This window comes from Stenella coeruleoalba, assembly GCF_951394435.1.
Source record: "Stenella coeruleoalba genome assembly, chromosome: 6".
Taxonomy (NCBI): domain Eukaryota; kingdom Metazoa; phylum Chordata; class Mammalia; order Artiodactyla; family Delphinidae; genus Stenella; species Stenella coeruleoalba.
The window spans coordinates 100,004,650-100,030,186 of NC_137151.1; the positions used below are offsets into that span (position 1 = coordinate 100,004,650).

At 41.4% G+C, this 25,537-nt stretch overlaps 1 protein-coding gene across 4 annotated transcripts in view; it reads right to left on the bottom strand.

The window, feature by feature from the left end:
• The window catches only part of PLEKHM3 (pleckstrin homology domain containing M3), a 189,006-nt gene extending 163,684 nt beyond the window's left edge, over positions 1-25,322 (bottom strand). For 2 of the 4 annotated variants that reach the window (XM_079925285.1, XM_079925288.1), the window contains exons 1-2: positions 25,073-25,322; positions 1,725-2,647 (exon numbers count right to left, since the gene is read on the bottom strand). In XM_079925285.1, coding sequence (XP_079781411.1) covers positions 1,725-2,325 — 601 coding nt within the window. In that variant the 5' untranslated portion in view covers positions 2,326-2,647; positions 25,073-25,322. Of the gene's footprint in view, positions 1-1,724; positions 2,648-24,898 lie in introns of all 4 variants that reach the window. The other 2 variants (XM_079925287.1, XM_079925286.1) reach the window with 2 other exon arrangements.
• Between the last annotated feature and the right edge of the window lie 215 nt (positions 25,323-25,537).

Genomic DNA, 25,537 nt, shown 5'->3' on the forward strand with positions numbered 1-25,537 from the left:
CACTGAGGTCGCAGCAACTTGTTCATCCCCTAATGTCTAGCCAGTTACCAAGCCCTGTGCTTTATAATGTCCTTTTCTTTTTTACTCCCATGATCACCATTTGGCTAGATGTTACAGAGGACTGGTGAAAGTCTAGGAGAGAAGATAAGGAATTACAAGTCATGAATTTGAGTGGGGGGGGAAACGAGTATTTTAAAAGCATAGATTTGAACTGGGTGTGAAAATAATGTAGCACCTCATAGGCAGGAAGACTGCATCTCCTTAATGGACATACTATACCATATCCTTGCCTCGAGTTATACTTACAAACTAAATGTTATTAAAATTTAATGTAAAATAAGTAAATAAAATACAATGTTAAATGTATCAATGGAGTAGCAAGCAATGATAGAGATTGAAGAAACGCTAAAATAGCAGTTAAGTACATAAAATAGTCTCCCCAGTTAATTAAGCAGAAGCCATCTAAATTAAGAGGTTAAGCAGGGTAACTGAAGAATCATCAGTAAGAGGGCTTCCCTGGTGGTGCAGTGGTTGAGAGTCCGCCTGCCAATGCAGGGGACACGGGTTCGTGCCCCGGTCCGGGAGGATCCCACGTGCCGTGGAGCGGCTGGGCCCGTGGGCCATGGCTGCTGGGCCTGCGCGTCCGGAGCCTGTGCTCCGCAGCGGGAGAGCCCACAACAGTGAGAGGCCCACGTACCGCAAAAAAAAAAAAAAAAAAAAAAAAAAGAATCATCAGTAAGAAAAATGGATACCCTGTATAAATGAGGTTATGGTGAAGAAAAATGCTGGGGGAAACAGAGAGATGGTTTGTCATGTCTCACAGAAGAGGAAGTTCACGGGTGAGTACATATTCACGTGCATGTGTGTGTGTGTGTACGTATAAAGTACAAGGAAAAAAGAAATCAGGGCCCTGCACCATGAGGTCCTAACCAACCTCTCCAAACGTTTCCTCCCACGACCGCCATGAGATCCTTTGGTCTCCTCAAGGGTCAGCCTTGTCTCCTTGTCTCCCCCTTGGTCCACACCATAATCCTGACCGAGTGTCCTCCAACTGTGACTCTCTTTCTGCAACTTAGTGTCCTTAAAGGTCCAGCTCAAGTTCCATCATGTCTCACAAGCCCTTCCTGACAAGCCCAGCCCAGAGTGTCTTCCCCTTCCTCTATCCTCTGACAATTGCTGCCACTCACTCATTTTTTTAAAAAAATTCCAACAATATAAAGCAAAACAAAGTTCCCTCCCAGGCATTTCAGTTGAGCACCTCCTTTCTCTCACCACTGGGCGCCTTCCTGAGTCTTTGGGAGTGTCTGATCCCCTCAACCTAATGAGAAGTTCTTTAAGGCAGGGACTGTGTCTTCACACATCTTTTAATCCTTCATATCACAAGACTATGGCCAAGGTATGAGCTGATCAACATCTACCAATGTGAATAAGTGGTATCATACAATGTTCAAAGGAAAGTACTACATTAATCATGAGAACATTCTGATTCTAACATACAAGATTAGGAAAGGAGAATTAACCGTAGTCATCTTTTCACTCAGTTCCTCCTAGGCGGAATAAGACTGTAGACTTCAGGTAAGGTAAGTGCAAAGGTAAATGGAAGAGGGGCTTAAGTAAGCAAAGCCAGACACGGACAATGGAGAGTAAGACTCTCATGAGGTAGATGCAAGACAGACAAAGGAAAATCAACAATTATTTAATTGCAGTCAGATATAAAAACATACCCATATTTCCTTGAGCATCTTCTACCTTGTTTGATGAGGACAATAAAAAAGACGTCCTGGTGAAGTGAGGGCCCTGAAGAGATGGTTGTTGCTGCTGCTGCAGAGGCATGGTTTTGAGGACCACCCTCCAGTCCACCTGGCTAATATCTGACCTTGATCGAGCATGGCCGGGCTTAAAAGTAGAAGTTTCATCCAATAAATCATTCACAGAACGAGGTCTGTCCCTCCGACGCTGACAGATGTTGAAAAAATCAAAGGTTGAAGCTTCCTTTTGTTCCATCCAGGACAGATTATCTGGGGTTGTCCCTTTCTGGACCATAAACTGTTCTTTGGCAGGGAAGACATTTTGAGCTTTGGTTTCTAAGAACCTGGTCTTACAATGGTCCCAGATCATGCCTCCCTTGCCCAGGGAGGAGACATTTCTGATAGCACCATTGTCTATGTTACTGAGGACCTCATGCCCCACCAGTTCAGGAACTTCCTGAATCCCATAAACCTCTGCTTGCTGCACAGCCTTTTCTAGCTTACTATCAAAAGTAGTAAAGAAATCCTCAGTAACTTCCAGGGCTGGGCTGATATCATCCACTTCCAAAGCTTCCATGTCACAGGCTCCAAGAGGCCTAAGCCTCCTAAGCTTGTTCAGGAAAGGGCTTCATGAACATTCACCCGACAAAGAGAGGTAAAGTTTTGGGCAACAGAGTTCTGGAAACAACTGGAAGGAACTTTCATTCAGCTGCCCAGAGCAGGCCAAGCACAAGGGTGGTTGATGTTTTCCAGGACATTAAAAACATCTGCTAGATGATAACAGTCATCAACAAAGGTACTGGGAGACAAACATTCCTTTGAGATTATTCTTCAGTGAGACCTCTGTAAAGACAACAGGAAGTGCTTGTCAAGGCAATGTCACCACCATCTTTAATTTCCTGAAAGAAAATGAAAAGAACAACATTGGCACATAGTTCATTGTATTCTATATCATTGTATTCTATATACATAAATCTGCCCGCTTACTTCCTCATCTTTACATCTCTTCCATGGCAGTCATGCCCAAACGTGGACAACACCTACAGAGAAGTTCCACTGTCAAGAGTACACATCGCTGGGACTACCCTGGTGGCACAGTGGATAAGAATCCACTTGCCAATGCAGGCAACACGGGTTCGATCCCTGGTCCGGGAAGATCTCACATGCTGTGGAGCAACTAAGCCCGTGTGCCACAACTACTGAGCCTGCACTCCAGAGCCCACGTGCCACAACTACTGAAGCCCATGTGCCTAGAGCCTGTGCTCCGCAGCAAGAGAAGCCACCGCAAGGAGAAGCCCGTGCACCGCAATGAAGAGTAGCCCCTGCTCACTGCAACTACAGAAAGCCAGCGTGCAGCAACGAAGACCCAATGCAGTCAAAAAAATAAATAAAATTAAAAATCTTAAAAAAAAAAAGAGTACATATCACTGCATTGTATTAGAACTTACACAGAGCAGGGTGGGACTCTTGATAAGGGGAATTAAGGTCAGCAGCTTTTACTCATACAGAGAAGCCTACGCGAGCAGCTGTGAAAAGACTGCCCCGGCAAATCTCTGTGATATTGACCTAAGAGAGTTAGCCAAAGAGACTAGGAATTCTGTGACTGCGCTTATATCGTTATCAGTCTGGAAGTCATAAATGCATGAGTCCTGTCACAAACCGTGAAAGCACTGATGGTTTGTCAGGCTCAAAGGTGCAAGGGGGAAGTAGAGAGGGAGAATGGCCCTTTTATTAACCTGAATGTTTTTGTGTTGTGTTTCCTAAGCTTAGATTATGTAATGCCTGATGATGACTCTGGACTTCACAATTCTTCCAGTCATCTTGCAAAAAGGCTTCAGGATCCAAACTCCCTGAGGCTTTGAGGATTGGCTTACGAGTAGGTCCAGCCTTGGGGCTGGGCAGAAAGAATCATAACACTAACCACACTGTCTGGGAAATGCTAGATCTCCAAGGCCAGGCCAAACGAGAACAGTGATGCTGTCCAGTATGGTAGACACTAGCCATACATGGCTATTTAAATTTAAATTTATTGGGTTTCCCTGGTGGCGCAATGGTTAAGAAGCCACCTGACAATGCAGGGGACACGGGTTCGAGCCCTGGTCCGGGAAGATCCCACATGCCGTGGAGCAACTAAGCCTGTGCGCCACAACTACTGAGCCTGCGCTCCAAAGCCCATGAGCCACAACTACCGAACCCACATGCCACAACTATTGAAGCCTGCACGCTTAGAGCCCACACTCCGCAACAAGAGAAGCTACTGCAATGAGAAGCCTGCGCACCTCAATGAAGAGTAGCCCCTGCTCGCCACAACTAGAGAAAGCCCATGCACAGCAACGAAGACCCAACACTGCCAAAAAAATAAATAAATAAAATAAATAATTTTTTTTTAATTTAGAAAATAAATAAATAAATAAATTTAAACTGATTAAAAATCAAATAAGGTTCCTCAGTCACACTAGCCACACTTCATGTGCTCAACATACACCTTTGTATCTTTACCAAAAAAATGAACAAAGAAACAAAACAACTAGGTAAGCTTTGTTTTCCTTAACTACTTACAAGTAGGTAAAACTAGGCAATTAGCAACACCTTTGCAAGTTGCTGCAAAGGTACATAAATGTGCTTTCTTCTTTAAAACTGCAAAATTTCTGTGGTTGATTAAAATAATTTTTAGCACTTAGGTCATTAAATCATTACATTTAAATCAACAGCACCAATCTACATTGCTTAATGTGTGTAAGTAAAACTACTATATACAGCCCGTTATTTTAAATGTATCAAGAAGGTTTGCAGGTCACAGGAACTTGGTGGCTAACCTCTTATAAAGTGATAATGACTGTGAATTTGTCTACTTTTTATATTTTCATGTTTATTATGTTAGCATTCATGAAGCAAGGCACAGATTGATTTTTGGCGATAAGATCAGTTATAATATTTTTCTAGCTGCAAACATGGTTTTGTTTGCTGTGTCTATGCTAAGCCTTGAGTCTCTTGAATCCTATAGCAGAGTTTCACTACTTCTGTCATTTTGAAACTTGGAATTTTTCAGTTTTATCTTGTACACCAGATGCTAAGAAAAAGAAATACATAATAAATCTAAAATTTCTAGTTCTTTATTTACTAAAATTTTAAATGAACATAATAACATATGTTTCCCATTTTATAGAAGAGGCACCAAGGTGCTGAGCACTAAGTTATTCATCTAAGATTCTATTATGAATGTTCCTTTTCTTACCTAGTTCTTAAAATTCAGTCTTTAATCATACTAGAGAGAGTAAATACCTTTAAACTGATTCTTTCTTTCTTTTTTTTTTAAATCAAAATGTCTAGGAATATACTCTTTGTGCTCCCTGCTTTGGTATTCACAGGCTGGCTAGGAGCATATAACCATTGACGGCCAGCACTGCTGGCTTGTGGAACACTCCATCACACTGCGTTCTAAGATTGTAGACTGTTAGACAAAGACGGGACCTTCGAGATCATCCTCTCAACCCCAACTTTCACAGAGGGGACACTGAGGCCCACAGAAAGTAAGATGTCCCAGGGACACTTCCCTATGCAATGCCTCATTTAATCCTCATTAAGGGCAGTAACAATTCAACTTGAGAACCATTTCAATGCTGTTTAACAAGGGATTCTGGAAACCACTCGTCTACCATCCATTAAGGTCACGATAGGTCCAAGATGCTGAAGACGGAAGGATGAATAAGATACAGTCCTTGCCCTAAAGAGGCTCACAGTCTATCATGATGAGCCTAAGAAAATAAGTCCAAAAAACTGCCTTGATAGGAGGATGGAAACAGATTTGGTGGGGGAAGGAGGGAGGGGTCACTTGCCAGCAAAGGTGAGGGAGAGATTAAGAAGGCCTTCAAAGGGAGGTGCCCTCTGAGTTGAGTCTAGAAAACTTAGAAGGTATTTGCCTGGATGGCTTGGAAGAAATTAGGAAGAGTAAATCACCTTTTGGTTAGCAAGGGATTTTCAAGTTTATTATACAAAATGACTTTCCATAGGCAGTGAAGTGAGCAATGCAGTGGAGAAATAGCAAGCAATCTAGGGGATCTAGAGTCAGAGCTAGGTCCAAATCCTAATTCTATCTCACACTAGCTATGTAATTTGGGGTAAGATTTCCCTGAACCACCCCCCAAGTCCACCCCAAGTCCTCTGGGCTAATCTGTTCTTCCTATTCTAGGAATTTCACTGTTAGTGCTTTCCATCGCTTCTGTCTGGAACCTACACAGCTATTCTCTTTGCTTTCTGATGTAAATATGCATTTACCCTTCAAAACCATACTCTACTCTTCACTGTGTGCCCCAGCATTTCCATGCCACTCTTCCTCCCCTCATTCCTCCACTTAGTTACAAAGGCCTTTCAGTTCCTCCTTCAAGGTTTACCATTTTGATCTCCAGGCCTGCCCACGGGCTGTTCCCATCGCTGGAGGGGTTACTCCCTCCTGGACTCTTTTGCCCATTGCATCAATGCCTAATCATCCTTCACGGTCCAATCTAACATCAAGTGACAGACCTGTGTTCTCTAAAGAGAGCCACAGCAATAACTCCTATCCCACGTGCTTTTTGGCAATGAGAACTTGCTACTTCCCCATCAAGAAGTGAGTTTATTTTTCCACTCCCATGAATCGGGGCAAAGCTTGTGATGTTTTGATCAGTAGAGTGTGGCTGTGCCCATTGGCAGTGCAGCCTTTGACTGGCCTGGTGGCTTCCTCTTCCTGTCTCTTGGAGCTCTAAGCTGATTATATAGAAAGTCCAGGCTACTCTGCTGGAGGGAGAGACCACATGCTAGAGCACAGAGGCACCAGACATGTGAGGGAAGAAGCCATCTTGAATGACAGCCCAGTTGAGCTCTCCAATGATTCCAGCCCCAGTCAGTATCATAAGAGATTCCCAAGTGAGAATCTTCCAGCTGAGTCCAGTTAGCCCAGAACCATGAGAGATAATAAATTGTTTTCAGACACTAAATTTCAGAGTAGTTTGCCACACAGCAAACAATAATCAGGACTTGCCACTTCCTTAGGGAAGCATTCTCTGGTGTCCCAGACTAGGTTAAATGTACTCATTTAAGGACAGAAGGGCCTTGGTTCAGAAGGGCACCAGCACTTCTGTAAGTTATACACATCACATTTGTAATTACTAGTTTCGGTGTCAATAACCCCTTAGGCAGCAACTGTCAATTCTGTTCACCCATGGACCCCCCCAAACACAGTTGCAGTTCAATAAATATTTGTTGAATAAATGAATTATTTTTGAGTGGGTATCTTTAGAATCACGACATTGTTTTCTTTCCCCCCTTTTTCTTTTGTTGTTAGTACCTGACTTACATTCCTCTTACCACATAATGATTATCTCTAGCAATAAACAATAGAGGTACTGCTTTAACAACAGCCAAAAAAAATTAATCTTTAGTATAATAAATGAATTAACAGACCAATGTGAGAGACCCAGCCCTTTGCCTGTATTTTCACAGTACAAATTAAATAGCTAAAAAGAATTTGAGAGTTGCAGTGATTTATTCATTCCATAAACATTTACTGAAGCATCTACTGTGTTCTAGGCACTAGTGATACGACAGTGAACAAGACAGACATAAACCCTACCCTTGTAGAACTTACATTCTAGTGAGCACTTACTATTTAGACACTGCTCTAAATGCCTTCAATGTCTTACCTCATCTGTTAAGGTGTGGTGAGAAGGCTGATGTACTCCTCCACACTCTAGCAATCCGATCCATCCCATCCCATCCCAAATCCCAACCCTCTATGAAGTCTTTCCTGAGACTCAATCCTTTCGGATCTCTCCCTTCCCCAAATATCTAAAGCATCACTAAACAAGTCAACTTTGCAGACTGTCTTTTTCCCTCAATTAGACTATAAGCTTCTCGAGGGCAAGTCCCATACCTATGTCTCTGTCACCCAACAAAGGCAGCAGGGTGTTCCTGCCTCTTGTCTTCCTCCTTCTAAAGCAGCCTCCACATCGTTTCTCTTAACCCTTCAGAGTCTTCCCAGTAAAACAGGGCTCAGCAAACATTTTCTTTTTTTTTTTTTAAACTCTGGCAACCACTATCAGCAAACATTTTCTGTAAAGAACCGGTAATAAACAGTTTAGGCTTTGTGGGCCACACAGTCACTTTTGCAACTACTCAGGTTTACGGTTGTAGTGAGGTAAATAGCCACAGGCAACATGGAAATGAATGGACATGTCTGTGTTCTGATAAACCTTTATTTACAAAACAGGCAGATAAATAAAATATGATACACCCATACAATGGAATATTATTCAGCCTTTGAGAGGAAGGAACTCCTGTCACATGCTACAACATGAATGAACCTCGAGGATATCATACTAAGTAAAATAAACCAGTTACAAAAAGAAATACTGCGTGGTTCAATGTATATTAAGAAGTCATATTCATGGAAATAGAAAGGTAGAATGGGGGTTACCAGGGCTGGAGGGGAGGAGGGAAAAGGGAGTTATTGTTTAATGAGTATAGAGTTTCAGATCTGCAAGATGAAAAGTTCTGGAGATCTGTTTCACAGCAATGTGAATATAAACACTACTGACCTTAAAATGATTAGATGGTAAATTGTATGTTTTTTACCACGACTTAAAACAAACAACCAAAAAACAAGCAGAGGGCCAGATTTTCCAGCGGGCTGTGGTTTGCCAATTCCTGGCCTAGAAGATCTAGTTCAGCCCCCTGAGGAGAGGAGGAGGAAGTCAGGAGTGACAACTTCAGGTCTCAGGAGGAAGAAAGGAACAGCAGCTCCACCAATTACCAGGAATGGGACTTCAGCAAGTCACTTACTAATCTCAGTTTTCTCATTTGCAAAATCAGCAAGTTAATAATACCTCTCTCCTAAAATAGTTGAGAGAACTAAATAGGACAATGCATGGCATGGTTCCCGGCACACGGTATAGCACATGAATAACAACAGCCTAAAAGCCCTCACCTGATGGGTTCCATCACCTTTCCTCTGTGACCTCATACTCTCCTTACCCCCTACCCTCCCTTCCACATGAGCCGCCCTGCCGGTTCTCCAACTTGCAGACATGTTTTCACCTCAGGGTCTTTGCATTGGTTCCCAATACCAACATGGTGAACTCTCTCTTTAAGTGACTGTTCATGTCACCTTCTCAATGAGGCCTCCCCTGACCACCCTATTTTAAATTATGACATGTGTCTCTACCCTGGACTTCTGATCCCCTTTACTCTGTTTTTTATTTTTTTTAATAACCTTTTAATTTTAGAACAGTTTTAGATTTAAAGAATTATTGCAGGGCTTCCCTGGTGGCGCAGTGGTTGAGAGTCCGCCTGCCGATGCAGGGGACACGGGTTCGTGCCCCGGTCCGGAAAGATCCCACATGCCACGGAGCGGCTGGGCCCGTGAGCCATGGCCGCTGAACCTGGGCGTCCGGAGCCTGTGCTCCGCAACGGGAGAGGCCACAGCAGTGAGAGGCCTGCGTACCGCAAAAAAAAAAAAAAAAAAAAAGAATTATTGCAAAGACAGTACAATGAGCTCCTATATACCCCACAAACAGTTTCCTCCACGTAACAGCTTGCATTAATGTGGTACATTTGTCACAATTAATGAACCAATATTGATACATGATTGTTAACTAAAGTGCATACTTTGTTCAGATTTCCTCAGCTTTTCCCTAATATCCTTTTCCTGTTCAAGGATCCTATCCAGGATATCACACGGCATTTAGATGTCAAGTCTCCTTAGCGTTCTCTCAGCTGTGACGGTTTCTCAGACTTTACTTGTTTTTGATAACTCTGACAGTTTTGAGGAGCGCTGGTCAGGTATTTTATAGACTGTCCCTCAACTGGGATTTGTTTAATGTTTTTCTCATGATAAGACTAGGGCTGTATATTTGGGGGAGAAAAACTACAGAGGTAAAGTGTCATTCTGATCACATCATAACAAGAGTAGATACTATCAACATGACTTACTACTGCTCACGTTAACCTTGATCACCTGGCTGGACCCTTCTTCCTTATGCATCTACCATCTTCTAACAAATCACTCAATTTACTTATTATTTAATGTCTAGTGTTTCTCTCACCTCACTAAAGTATAAGCTCCTCGAGGGCAGGAATCGATGCTTATTTTGTTCACTAATGTATCCCAAGTACATAGAGAATGCCTGACACACACACACAAAAGGCACTAGATAGATACACGCTGAATGAATACATTGTTACTCCTTTGCATGACATTCATCGCCCTTCATGACCTATCCACCTCTCTAGTTTGTCCTTCCTGACCAACATTCACCTTGCTGTTTTACTCCTCCATGCTTTGGCCCAAGCTGGGGAGCCTTCCGAATTGCTCAGGCTCCCAGAACACCCTGGGTTTGCCACAATGTACTGTAATGATGAACAATTTCTCTCCATCCCACTCTATACTCCAAGCTACTTGACAGCAGACGTGATGCCTTACTGACCCTCCTATATAATCTCTATGACTTCATCTTTTGGGGCTCCATTTTCCAACCTTTCTCCTTTTGGAATTTATCTTTTCCCTAGGATGTATAGGCCTCAAATTCACTACAATACAAGGGTCTAATGCGAAGTTTAGTCTCCATAAATGAACACCTCTTACTAGCTTGCCTCATTTGGTTTTGAAATTAATTAATTAAAAAATAATAACAACATGGGCTTCCGTGGTGGCGCAGTGGTTAAGAATCTGCCTGCCAATGCAGGGGACATGGGTTTGATCCCTGGTCTGGGAAGATCCCACATGCGGAGCAACTAAGCCTGTGCACCACAACTGCCGAGCCTGCACTCTAGAGCCCGCGAGCCACAACTATTGAGCCTGTGTGCCACAGCTACTGAAGCCCACGTGCCTAGAGCCCGTGCTCCGCAACAAGTGAAGCCACCGCAATGAGAAGCCCGCACGCAGCAAAGAAGACCCAATGCAAAAGAAAAAAAAAAAAGACCCAATGCAGCCAAAAACAAAATAAACAAATTAAATAATAATAATAACAACATATTCAGACAGGTCAAAATATGAACAGGACTTTCCTCTGACAAAGTGAACTGAGTGAAATCACCGTGTGGGTGCAGTGTGGTTTGCCTCCACACAAAAAGTGGAAATCAGGAGCTAATTAGAACTGTGTTCTAAATCTGGCTCAACCACACACGTGCTGGGTGGCCTCTGGCAAACCATTAAACCTCTGGGTATCTTACTCAGCTACCTGTATCCAACAACATTGCTAATATCAAATTGCTTCACATGTGGCTCATTCACCGGGTAGCTGTTCCAACACACCTTTAAAATATGTAAACTGCTATATAATTATGGAGCCCTCCACTGGACCTCACCCATTCAAGAACCACCTGCTCCTGTCTTCCCCTGGAAAGATATGTCAGCCCAACAACAGCAAAGTCAGCAACCAACTATTTATAACACCCTACTTTTCAGCCAAACTCAATGATCTACAGACACTTTATTTTATTTTTATAAAGAATACCCTTTCTGTAAAAAGGATTATTTCCCCAATGTAACAGATTGAGAAACTGAGGTCCATTTGTCAGTGTTGTCATAAAAGCTCAATCCAAAGAATTCCATGCATTGCATCAAAATGTTAACAGGATGCAGAATCAGTGCATCACTGTTTCCTAACAAGGAAATCTGCTGTTTACATGTTCACTAGGCAAGGCTAATTAGCAGGATGAATACAGCAGTCCTTCCACACAGAAGTAGAAACAGATATGAGTAATAATACCAGCCTGGCCCACACAGAGATGCCACTTTCTCCCAAGCTGGATGGTAAAAACGCTGACTTCCTCCCACTTGACTAAATGGCTGGTATTCAGAACGTAATGAGTGCTCAAGAGGGTGTCTGGAGCCTTGTAGTTTTAGAAGCAGCTGGACTACGGAGAAAAATGCAATACCAAAGACACCTAGGATAAACAGTTTCTGCCAATCACTTTCAAACATGAGAAACAAGGGTGACTATAAGAATGGTCAGCACATGTGGCTCTCACACGGTCTTCACTTTGGTTAAGGCCACAGCTGACTATAAATTTTCTGAGAGTTGCATAATGTAAAGACTCCACCACAAGAGAATATGACCCTAGTAAAAATGCTTCTGGATTATCAGGCTACAGGAGGTTACGCTTTGTCATGGTGCTTTGTCATAAAGACATGTTGTAATGTAAGCATGTTGATGGAGCACAGGCAAGCCAAGAGCAGCAGATAAGGAAATGGTGCCTCTGTGGACCTCATAAGAAGAGTTCAGGGGCTCTTTCAGAGGAGAAAGACAGCTAGAAACACAAATGGAATCCCATCTTCATAGGCCTGGAGGGAACATTAAATGGCTACATTTATCTAAGTTTCAATAAATGAGAAGTGTATTGCCAGGCAATACCTAAGGAACATATCATTTAGAAATATAATTTTACAGTGTTTTCCCCAGTTATGAAGGTAATAAACCCCTAAAAACTCTGGAAAATACTGACAGATATGAAAAGAAAATAAAAATCAGTCATGATCTCGGAACGAAATAGTTAGGTGTGTTTTTATCTAATATTTAATTGGAATCAGATTATATACAGTACACAATTTGGGCACACTGTCTGTTTAAAGACCTGCTCAAAAAGCAAATACCAGTAATTATTAACCGTGAAAAGAAAAAAGAAATGTCTCAGAGTGTGCTGTGCCCACCGATACCTTACAGCCTGGCACAAGGCCCCACCTGACTGAACTCTCTTCCACCCTGTCCAGGGACCTCCTCTCTATACTGCCACTAGTGCACTGCAAAGCCCTGACCTGCCTCGAGCACGTCAACCGGCCCCTCCTCAAACCTTTCCTCCCCAGGTTTCATGGGCAGCGCGCTCTCTGTTTTCCTCTCATTTCTACCCTCTCCTTCTCTGTTCCATCTTCCTCCTTTCCTTCCTGGTCTGCTCATCAAATAGGGGCATCACCTCAGCTCTCTTCTCTGACTACAGCCGCATGTACTCCTCGGGTCAGTTTAGCCCCATAATTACCTCCATGCTCACACCTCCCAAATTTCCACCTTCAGTCTCCATGGACTCTGGTCCCATGTCCCCAACTTTTTGTAGGACATTTCTGTCTGGCTTATCATCTGGCAAAATGAAGCTCAACCTGTCTAAAGCCACACTCAGCTGTTCACTCAATAATTATTTGCTGACTGCTCACTATGGGTTGGGTGCTGTCTGAGGTACTGGGGAGACGGTAGCAAATAAAACCCTTCAATGCAGCTCCCACTGACAACAGGGCCCAACTCTCTAACCTGACACTCTAGGCCTTTCACAGTCTTGGACTAGCTTGCCTGTCCAACTTCCCGCTTCCCTTCCATAAGACATTCTTTTCCTCCAAACTGGGATGCTACTGCTCAAGTTTTAGGCTTTCCCAACTCCAAAACTTTGCTTACAGTTATCTCTGAGGTACCGTCTCCCCACCTCTACCTACTGAAATTCTATCCACTCTTCAGGCTTACTTGCCGCCTCTTCCACAAGCTTTCTGTGATTCCTCACCCCAAAACGGTCAGCTCTTTCTTTAAATGTCCAGAGAATGGCTTTGGTACTGCCTCCACAACTTACACTGCCTGCTGCCTGTTCCTTCTGAAATGACGATGATAATAATTATATTATCTTATAATAATTATATTATCTTATATTATTATAATATAATATATTATATTATAATAACTACCCAAAGCATATTTTGTGCCAGGTGCATTGCTCAGTACTTTATATCTCTAAGCCTCACCATGTGTAAAGTGATGAGGAAACTGAGGCGAAACGATACCTGGTAACTTTCCTGAGGTCACACGCCTACCCTACTGGACTTACAGCAACTTGGGCACAGCGATTCTACCCCATTTCATTTTTACAACCCTCACTGGGCCTAACACAATGGCTAGTACACAGTGGGTGCTCAGTAAATATGGGCTGAATGAACGACTGCATAAAGAGCATGTTTTCAAAGTACTGACGTCTGTAAATATAAACACCACTCTGCTTTTCTGGCCAAAGTATATTTGAATTCATTATAAGCTCGTTTAATAAAAATTTGACATGCTTTCCAAAACGTTATGTTGACTTGAGCTTTTAAATTTTTTCTTGGTTAGAAAAAGCTTCCAAGCTATTGAAACTGGGTTTAAAAATAACATGGCAAAGGTCAGGTAGCAAAGACCTCACTCAGACCTTTTATAGAAACAAGAGCGCCTATGCAGCGCTTGGGAATTATTTTGTGAACCACTCCATATCCATAGCTTGGCTGGTCTAATTTTCCAGTGACTTAGAGCTCAAGCTCTTTTTAATACCAGAAAGGACATGTTCCTTTTGAAATACCCCCGGGCAATCAACCTAAGCATTTTTCAGTCCATCTCTGTGCTTACTGTTTGCCTCTTGCAAAAATCATTGAGACATTTGATGCCCCAAGATGTTTTCCCAGAAACCAACCTAAATATAAGTGTGGGGCTTCAAATCTCCAATTGCTCTGCTATTGAAGGCAGCAATGTTATTATGCCCCTGTGGCACCCACTGCGCTGGAAAGCCAAGACTTCTGATTGAGAAGCCCATTTTCATAAAACCACCAGCATTCCAAAATGTCCTGGTTTTAGGAGCAAAACAGACAGACACAAACTTCAGTTACTTAAGTGTCTAAAAATGCAGACTCAATGTTTTCCATTCCCCGTTACCTCCATGGCAGGAAACAGTGATTAAAAAACAAACAAAAGAATCACTCAAATTACCTCCATCCTAGGACTGAGGTGAAGAAGTTGAAAAGTTCCATCATAAAAACCACGTGTGCTAGAGTCACCCTCCAACTGCAACAGGGAATAACGAGTACATGGAGGCGTCGTCTAAACCAGCTGGCGTGAGACCTCGTAATGGCCACCCCAAGGAGGAACGCTGAGACCCAGCTATGCAAGATACCCAAAAAAGCTAAAGAAATAGCTTTTCAGATTAGCATCTTTAAAGATGTCATCAGCTCATATAACTATTTGACTTTATTGAGAATAATCGTCTTCACATGCATGGTTTAGAGCATGGTTTATAAAGCACTTGATAAGCTTCTTGAAAAAAATCTGTAGTAATCTCAACAGAGACAGGTAAGTAAAGTAGCAGGATTATTTTAGAGATGATGAAACAGAGACCAAAATGACTCATCTACTGTCAGTGGAAGGCCCCATGGGGAAGAAAAAGAAATTCCCAGAATCCCTGTCAAATTACTGAGTCCACGTTCAATTACCTTTTAAACCACTTTAAATCACTCAGGGGCCCTGACGCTAGAAGGACCATAAACAAGGAGTAAGGTGAATTCAATCCATGAGCCACCCAATTTTGAGGTTTTTTGATGGGACAGAGGTGTGGCAATGGGAAGAACACACATTTCTGACACCAAGAAAGGGTTTATGTCCCAGCACTGCCTTCTAAGCTGAATGACCTCCAGCAAGTCAGGCTGACTCAGGATGTCTTGGCCCTTCTTATCTGCAAAATGGAAATCCTTCCAACGTCTGTCTCCATCAGTGCACCTCTCCATTAGAGAGCTGTAATGCACAAATGCAGATAATATATGTGAAATTTTTGTAAAATCTAAAACAATTACTATTCCTATAAGAATCTTGTTGATTTCTAACCACACAACCATTTATACTCAACAAGCGCTCACAGAGGATGGACCAAGTACCCAAACACTACGTTAGGTGATGGTACGGACACAAAACACAGCTTGTGCCCTCAAAGAGCTTAATAGCTAGTGGGGAAACAATACAAAACCAAGTATAAAAAGTGCCTTAACAGAAGAATACAAAAGGTGTTATGGGAACATAAATAAGAGGTCATTACTAATCAAGGGACAATAAAAAGTCTTAAGTGACAGAACACAATTGAATGGCATAATAACATGCGTACAGAGATGACTTCAGTTGAAACAAACCAAAGACAAACGAAACGTACAAATAAAACCAATCAGACGTGCTCTAAAAATGATGCTGCTTCTGGCATGAAGCTGTCAACCTACAGGAATATCTCTGAAGGTCCCACCAAAGCCTGAGCTCAAAGTGAACTAACAAACAATTACACAAATGGGAGGCACCAGTGTAGAGGGCTTCCTCACAAGCTGCCCAAGTCTATCCAACCCACAGAATCTATCCGACCCACAGAAACATCCCTGGCCAGCAGAAGCATTTGCTGGGTGGCTGAGATGTCATGAGAAATGAATCCTTGCCTCACTTCCCGTTGACTTTAATTCCTTGGGTCACCGCAGCTGATTACCAGAAGGGAGAATACTCACCACTTTAACCTTCAAAGCAACAACCAGCTTATGGGTTAGCACATATTCACAAAACTGGTTCCTCTGGGCATTTAGGGTGAACGTACATGAGAAGTAGTTAACTGATCTTTTTTCTTTCCTGGCTACACTTGAACCTGCTAAAAAATGAGGCTGGGTTTTTGTTGAATGGCACCCAGAGAGTACCAGACCCACGATAAGGTCTAAGCAGAAGGTGACTCACTTCTTATTTGAAAGGACAGACGTACCCAGCGGTGATGGGCTGCACCCACGACCCCTCCCTCCCTTTTGGACTCAATCTGTGACAATGACCTTGACCTTGGTTGGCTACCAAGCAGCCTCTTTCCAATTCCGTCAGGAAACAAGGAAGCCTGCCAAAAGCAGACAAAACATTGTCTTTGACCCTCAAAGATAAGGACAAGGCAAGGTAAAACAAGAGGACGAGTCTTTGTTATTTTACTATGTACTACATGAAGGCCAGAAAACTCTCTGCCCATCACACAGGACAAAGGAAAAGTTTACTAAGTATGAAGAGGAAGAACAGTAAGAACTACGTTTTCATCCACAAATCTGGGTTTAAATTTCTTTTACTGTGGACTATTATCATTGGTACTAAATGGATTTTTACAAAACAAGACAGCAACGTGTAAACATTCTGAAGTTGAATTCTGGAGCTCTGATTGGTCTTATTTCTGTGACTGTTTTGATCTGACATTAGGATGATAGGCTTATGGTAGCTGGGACTCAAATAGTTTGCCCTGCATCAGAGACAACTACTGTTATACTAAACCCTTCATCAGAGACAACTACTGTTATACTAAACTCTTCAAAAATGCCCTACAGAGGACTCCTTCAGCGTGGATGGACATATGTTAAATGTGGAATGGTGTATTTAGTGAAATGTTTAAAAACAAAATAGAGTTCTTACAACTCCTACACCACGACCAAGATTTAAGAGTCATCACTAACATTTATTGAGCACTTCCTAAGGTCATTATGTGAAGCCCTTTATCTTCATTATGTTGTTAAATCCTCACAACAACCTTATCGGAGAGCTGCTATTATTATTACCATTTTACAGATAAGGAAATTGAGATCTAAAGAAATGCAGTACCTTGTCCAAGGTAATATGGCCAGTAAGCGAGTGGAAACAAACCTCTAAAATGCACATACTGTCCTGTATAACAATTAACAGCAAACTAATTACCCTGAGATAATACAGCTAGAATTTTACATACAAGGTGCTTTGAGTTTTAATGTCAAACTTCAGCAACTTTAATATTTATTTTTTAAATCCTTCTGTTTGTTAATCCCACAACTCAGAAAGTTAATTGCTAAATATCCAGGGAAATAGTTTATACTTAATTTACAAAAAAAAAAAATCACCTCTGTACTATTTCTGTGTCATTGTAAATTCTCTAAGGGAATAGTGGATGATAGGTGTCTGAACAAACAGAATAAAAGGCTGTTCTCTAACTAAATAGCTAACCTCAATTCTCTCAGTGACCTTGGACATATTGCTTGGAATGTCTGCAAGGGTATAGTAACTGACTCCATTTAGGCTAAACAAGTGCTTTTGCAAATGTTTACATAGTCCTAATTGCCCAAACCTTTTACTAATGTTTCCCAAAGACATCATTTTTCATTTAGCCAATAAATAGAAACACTTGTAAAAATGTTTGCTTAAAAAAAAAACAAAACCCTTGGCAAATAAGTGTTTCTGTCAAAAGAATTAAAAGGAATATTTTCAAATTAGATGTGACTATAGATAATTCAAACATGCTTTGACTAATAAGGCATGTCCAAATAAACTGCCTCCTTCTAAAACCAACTTAACTTTTTTGGGGGACAGCGGGTGGATAGGGGACAAATATCAATGTATATGGGACTCAAGCGAAATTACAAAGTTGACCCACAATCTTCAGTCTTGTTTCTTAAGTGTACTAAAATATGATATGCCCAAGTTTTATATGATCACACTACAGTGAAAATATAGACATCATATCTAACCTCTCAGTGAAAGTTAATTACTTTTGGACCACAAGATCTGGAATTAGAAGACCTGAACTGCCCATGTACTACTACTAGATGTGTGATTCCAGGCATGTCATTTGAACCTGAATTCTAGTTATTTCAATGCAGGTCAAATAAGAATCCCTGTCCTACCTTCCCCGAAGGTTGTTCTGGAATGTAAATCAAATGACATAACGTAGTGTTTTGTGAACTCAAAGGCAGGGTACAGGATGCCAATGGGGCTCATCCGGGGTCATCCGTATGGTACCAGGGAAAGGGTCACCACAGTCTCTTTGATTTCCTCCCATTATAAACCAACAAACTGGTGGAGAGAGTGGTGACAGCAGTCAGTTTAGGAAGCTCTGAGATAAGGTTTTAATTAACTCAAGGGTTCCTCCTGCACTGTTCAGGCAAAATGAGTTGCTGCACATCGGGCTTTCTGGTAGTCTTAGAGTGGAAGGATTCAGTAGTGCAAGATTCAGGGTGATTCAAAAGGAATGTCTCTTCTCAAAGAAGAAAAAACAAAGAAGTAAAATACTCCCTTGTCTCCCAAGTTCCTGTACAGGTAGGATACTCTGTCCCTCCTCCTTTCCTCTTCCAAGTTTCTTAAAGAGTTTTTTTTTTTATGCTTTCTGACTCCATTCATTCCTCCCTGCAGAAGCACTGATTCTGCCCCAGGTGAAACTGCACAGGCAGAGGTCACCAACACTTTCCTTTTGGCTAAACCCAGGTTTTTCACTCCACCTCTGACTGACCTCTCAGCAGGATCTGACCTACTCAACACCCACTCTTTGCATTGCTCTCATGAAAGCACTGATGTAAGTCTCTTCTGGAATTTCTCCTTTATCTCTGGATGCTCCCTCTGGTACCCTGTATGAGCCCCCTTCCTATGCCCACATCATAATGTAGGTTTTCCTCCGTTTTCCCCATAACCTTCTTAATTAGTTCCTCTTCCACCTGGGTGATCTTCTCCATTCCCCATGGCTTCGGCAGCAGTCCATGTGACAGATGAGAAACATTGTTATCCTGAGCTCTAGACCCACATGCAACTGCCTTTCAGACATCCCCTAACTCCTAACATGCACAAAACCAAACTCCTTATCTTACCCTCAACCTGCCCCTCCTCCTGGCATTCTCCATATGGTGAAGGATATCATCATCCTTGACCCTGCTGGCTCCCTCCCCCACAAATCACTCCAAATCAGCAAGTCATGCTAATTCTACCTCTGTGAGATCTGCCAAATTTATCCATTGCTCTCCTTCTTTATGGCCTTAGTTCAGACACTACCATCCAGTTTCCTCCCTTTAGTCTTTCCCTCCACTAATCCATTCGCCACACTGCAGTCAGAGAGGGCTTTCTAAAATTAAAACCCTGTTCTCTTCTGGATAAATCATATACTCCTTAACACTGCCTATAAGAGCTCAAGTCCACTTACTTTCCTGGGCTTACCTCTTAAATCTCCATCGTCTCTACTCCGCACCCCAAAACACACAGGCACACAACTTGGCTAATTCTCATTCAGCCTTCAGGTCTTTGCTGAGGTATCACTTCTTCCCTGACCTCCCACGTCCATTTTGAACATCCCTCTTGTGTGTTCCCATAGCACACTGATTTCCTCAATTATAATGCTTTTCACTCTGTGTAAAACTAGCCTGCTTACTTGTGTGTCTCCCTCACTAGACTGTAACCTTCATGAAGGCAAGGATTGTGCCTGTTTTCTTCAAGATTGTATTGCTGGTTCCAAGTACAAGAGGTATGTGCCACGGCACAAAATAAGTGCTCAATTCTTACTTGTTTAATTTACAAACCAATGAATCTCTGAGGGTGGAAGAGAAGTTGTTCTGGAAAAGTTCATGGGAAAAGATCAATTAGCTAATTTCCTGGAGCATAAAAACTGCTGGTTACCTTTCCAATGTTTTCTAACCTATAATATATGTTCCTTGTTCTATGAAAATGTACATTTATAATCACATCTATAGACTACAAGGTAAAATGGATATTTAGCAATTTCCCAGTTAGATAAATGTCCACAAGTAAACTGGATAATGCAGAACAGGGCAGCTTCAGTTTGTACTGAATTATAAATTGGTTACACTAATCACAGTAACTAGACAAATAAATCTCTCCCATACTCATAAATGTGGCATATAATCGGGGAATCCAATTTAAAACACATAACTCAAATTGACAGTTAATGAGTGTATGAAAAACAAACAAAATGTTAATGAAAATAGCATGCCTGACATCTCAATACAATGGCCTCTATATTTTGACTTTGGTTTTTGCTCATAATTCATGTTGCCATTAACATTAATTACCCTCATGGACCAAATAAACTTCATACCTTACTGTCAATATGAAGGTGAACTATGTAGGCTTGTTATTGCTGTCTGGTGATACCTACAGTAGCCAATGAAACAGAGCAAACACAATGCATGGAATTTACTACTGGTGGTTATTCTTATCACACTCTCACTCATTACTCAATTCTCTGCATTAGCTTGCCCCAGAAACTCCAAGCTAGCATACAGTTCCGCTACTTATGAACCATACATAAAATCCACTCTAAAAGAAAAAGGAAAAAGAAAAAAAGCAATTCCTTTCTAGATATCCCTCCACAGGGTTTCTTTTGAAGGGTTAACACTCCCCATGAAGAAAATCAGCATTTGGCTAACAGCCAGTGGAGCAACAGACACTTTCCATACTTTTCTACAGGTGTTGGAGGAGAGTGTAAAGTGAAAATAGAAAAGGGAGCTAGTAGGAAAAAAAAGAAGGAGTAGCAGTGGTCTGGGGCTCCTGCAAACTGTCTAGAGATGGAGAATGCTAAAAATTCTGCCCAAATGGTCTAACCTTTTCAGGTTTCTGTTAAAATCAGGTCTTCTGAAACCAGTAATTAACGTAGTACCCCTCTACCTGCCTGTTTCTTAAATTTGTAAATGTATGACGTGACTTCAAGTATTACGGGAAGGCTGCATACATGATTAAACTGGAATAGAGTATATTAAGTATCTGATAAGTATTCAATAAATATTAGCTTTGGATGTTTTTTAATGCAGCTGTTACCGGCCTACATCCAGTTTGGTTTTCCTAGTAATAACATGCAGAGGGCTTTTTCTTTTTCTTTTTTGCTAATGGTTATATATCCATCACAGTTCTTTGTTTTCCACTTATATAATTAACCTGAGTCCATAGCCCAAAGCCTAAAATCCATCAATCTATGAGAAAACAAAGACAACGAAAGCTCAACCATGAGCTTCCTTTTTCTATCATTTCAGTATGATATTCAGCCATCCTTCCACCACCAAGCTTTCACTGATTACCCTTATCGAGAAATAAGTTATCCAACTTTATTTCAATCTTTCCAACCATATTTATCATATCCTATCTTCTAGTCTTTCTTTAAAACATCACTTCCTGCCATATATTAAGTTATTTATGGATTTTTATATTCTCCATTATTTGACTGGACAATGTCTTAGATTCATTGTATTCCCCACAACATAGAGTTTTAACAGCTTTTAAAATAATGTTTATTGATTATTATGGTTATAAACAATTACTATATACTTATTGTTAAACATTTTGAAAATACAGGAAGTATAAAAGGGAAAATAAACAATGCCTATTCGTCCTCCAATGAGAAAAAAGCACTGCCCCATTTTGGCCCTTTCAGTCCCTTTCCTTACGTAGGTAGATCTTTCTGGTTTTTTAAACATAGTTGAGAGTTGACTGCACATACAGTTCTCTAGCCTATCTCCCCCCATTTAGCAAAAATTGATAAATACCTTTCCACACTGTTAAAACTCTTCATAAACATCCTTTTACAAATCTGTATAAAACCATGTCTTTTGATGATAGCATAATTTATTTAAACTGTTCCCCTCTTGTTGGGCATTTAGACTATTGCCAATATCTGACTTTTCTAACCAAAGCCATATTAAGCACTTGTGAACATTAACTTTTAAAATATTTCTCATAAGTTCCTTTGGACAGACTGCTAGGAGTGGAACTACTGGATCGAGGAGTGGACACATTTAGTGAGACTTTTCGTACATTCAGCCAATGAGTTTTTCAGAAAGCTTTCACATCTGCGCACCCCTCACAGCATCTAAGAGTGTCTGCTCTGCTACCCACTACCTGATGTGGAGAATTAGAATTTTTTTAAATCTATGTAAATTTGAGAGCTGGAAAAATGGTCCCTTGCTGTTGTTTCAATTTCATTTCTTTGATTAATGGAAAGAGAATGCATTTTCACATGACTGTTAGCCATTTAGTTTTCTCTTGTATGGGTAGTCTGTTCCTGTCATATTAGTTTTCTTTTGCCGTGTAACAAATTCCCACAAGCTTAGTACCTCAAAACAACACCCATTTCTTTTTTTTTTTTATAAATTTATTTATTTTATTTAATTTATTTTTGGCTGCATTGGGTCTTCGTTGCCGCACATGGGCTTTCTCTAGTTGCGGCGAGTCGGGGCTACTGTTCGTTGAAGAACACCCATTTCTTACTTCGCAATTCTGAAGGTCAGAGTCTGGGTGGGGTTGTATGGGTTCTCTGCTCAGGCTCTCTTTCACAAGGCAGAAATCAAGGCGTTGGCTAGGCTGTGTTCTTAACTAAAGGTTCTGGTAAAGAATCCAGTTCTGAGCTCATTCAGTTTGTTGACCCTCGGTCTGAGGTTCCAGTTTCCACACTGGGTCACCCTCAGCAATTCTAGGACTCCCGCATTTCTCAAGGCTGTCCCCATGCCTTCTCAAGTGTCACCTCCATCTTCAAAACAGCAACAGCATGTTCAGTTCTTCTCAGGCTTCAGATCTCTCTGATTTCCCCAGCCAGAGAATGCTCTCCTCTTTTACAGGCCTCTTTGATTAGATTTGGCCCACCAGCTAATTTCCCCATTTTAAATTCAACTGTGCCATATAAAGAAACATGATCAAGGAAGTGATACTGCATCATACTTACGGGTTCTGGGGATGAGGGTATGCAATCTTGGTGGAGGGGCATTTCCAGAACTGTGCTTGCCATAGGGTATTAGATGTTGTTTCTTATCATTTGTTTGTGCTCTTTATGATGTCTTAATTTCATGAATTTACCAAATAAGTGAATCTTACTGATGACTGCCAGAAGTTGCATTTTCACAATGGCAAAGACAACTAAGGATGGGGCTGCTGCATGCTAATAACGATTCTGAACACAGTCGGCCCTCCGTACCCTTGGGTTCCACATCCGCAAATTTAACCAACCACAGAAAATATTTGGGGGAAAAAAACTCCAGAAAGCTCCAAAAAGCAAAACTTGAATTTTGCTGGGCACTGGGCAACTATTTACATAGAATTTACAATTCTTGACATAGAATTTACATTATATGAGGTATTATAAGTAATCTAGAGATGATTTAAATTATACCAGGGGATGTGCGTAGCAGAGGTTATATGCAAGCACTATGCCATTTTATAAGGGACTTGGGCATCGTTGAATTTTGGTATCTGTGGGGGGTCTTGGAAGAAATTCCCCTATGATTGTATATGACTTTGCTAACATTGGTATGTTAAAAAGATTTAATTGTGGGGAAAAGTACATTACATAAAATTCACTATCTTAACTATTTTTAAGTGTACAGTTCCAAACTATTAAGTACATTCATATTGTTGTGCGACTAATCTCTAGAATGTTTCGTCTTGCAAAACGGAAACTCTATACCCATTAAACAACTCTCCATTTCGCCCCTCCCCCAGCTCCTGGCAACCACCATTTTACTTTCAACGTTGGTATATCTCTATTTTATGTATTTATTAACAAACATGTATATCGCAATTACTACATGCACTGTTCTAAGAACTTTAAAAATATTAACTCATTTAATCGTCATAACAACCCTATGAAATCAGTACTGTTATTATTTCCATACTACAGATTAAGAAATATAGCAAATAAACTGCCCAAGGTTACACAATAGGAAGTGACCAAGCAGGAATTCAAACCCAGAATGGCTTTATAGTTCTTGCTATGAACCATTACATTGCGAAAATACTCACTGAAAGACAAACTCATCAGGCATTAATATTATCTCCTTGATGTGCATGACTTTAAAACACTTTTCTATGAGCAATTTAATCTAATATTCTTCTAGTAACTAAAAGTTAGACTATGTGACCAAGGTGACACATGCCTACTGACCTTTTAGCCCAATTTTGGTTAAGGCATTTGTTTTTGAAGTTAATGAAACAAAATTTGCCTTATATCTTAAGGTTTGCCAATTATAATTTATGTGTGGTATTTTATAATAAAGTATCTTATGAATGAATACAAATCATAATTCACTATGACTACTGAAATTATAATACTAAAGGAAAAAAACCCAGGTATTTCTCTTTTCCAAGAAGACAAAAACTTCCAAATTAGTTTACAACAGCATAGCTCAATCTCAGTTTAACCTAGTAAATTCAAATCTGTCCTGCTTTGCAAGCTATAACTCTAGACCAGTCTCAATTTGTCATTCATTTGTATATCTCAGTAGTAACACTTTATTTGAGGAGTGGGTCTGAAATGTCCTTATCTCGACCTTTTAGCTTAGTAATCCTTTCATGGAAGACCAAATCATGCTTGTCATCAGTCACATAGTGTCATTTACTGTATATTAAAAATGAACAAGGTCAACAGATGGAACAGTCGTTGTAGTCTGAAAGCCCCAGTTAGATGTGAGTTAAAAGCTCTGCTGAGGCTTGGTTTCTAAGACCCAGGAGGGGCGGCGGGGTACTAAAAACAACACACAGAACGGGATCAGCTATTTCAACTGCTTTCTACTTATATACCTGATTCATAAAAATAAACAGACAACGCATCATACAGTCTCCCCTCACCTATTATCCACTGCACTGCTGTGCAGTTTCCAGGATGAAATAGAAACCAGAGCATGGAAGAAACAGCAAAATCACCGCTACGCCAGGGAGCTTCTCGGATACTCACAATGCTGTCATCCCCACACCCTTCCCGCAGTGGCCAGTCCGGCAGCACAGAAGCAGGCAGATGCTCACCTGGCCTCCGGCTACTTCTCCCCCTTCACCTGCGGGGCCTGCAGCCTACTTCTGGCTGTGGTTCGGCTTTGGCAGCCAGCTCTCCTCCGGTCACGGCCCGTTCGGCCACCGACCATTCCGGCCCGGCTCTCTGTTTACAAGCGCTTCTTGCGGTCCCACACTTAAATGCTTCCTTCCAGCAGCTCAGGAAGCGAGACTCGGACACACAAGGTTCCAGGCCGCAAGGACTCGTCTTTCCTGCCTTAGGGACCCAGCGCCACTCAGGGCCTGACCGCACCCTCCCGGCCTCCTTATCTCTTTGTTTTCTTACGCACAGTTTTCATCACACACTTTTTGAAAACAATGGTATGTGCCGCAGAGTCTCCTCACTGCTCCTCCCAACGCACAGATGGATGTTTGCAATTGGAAAATTTCACTTGAAACATGCCAGGGACCAGACTTGTTATTTAGCAGCTCCCTTGGCTA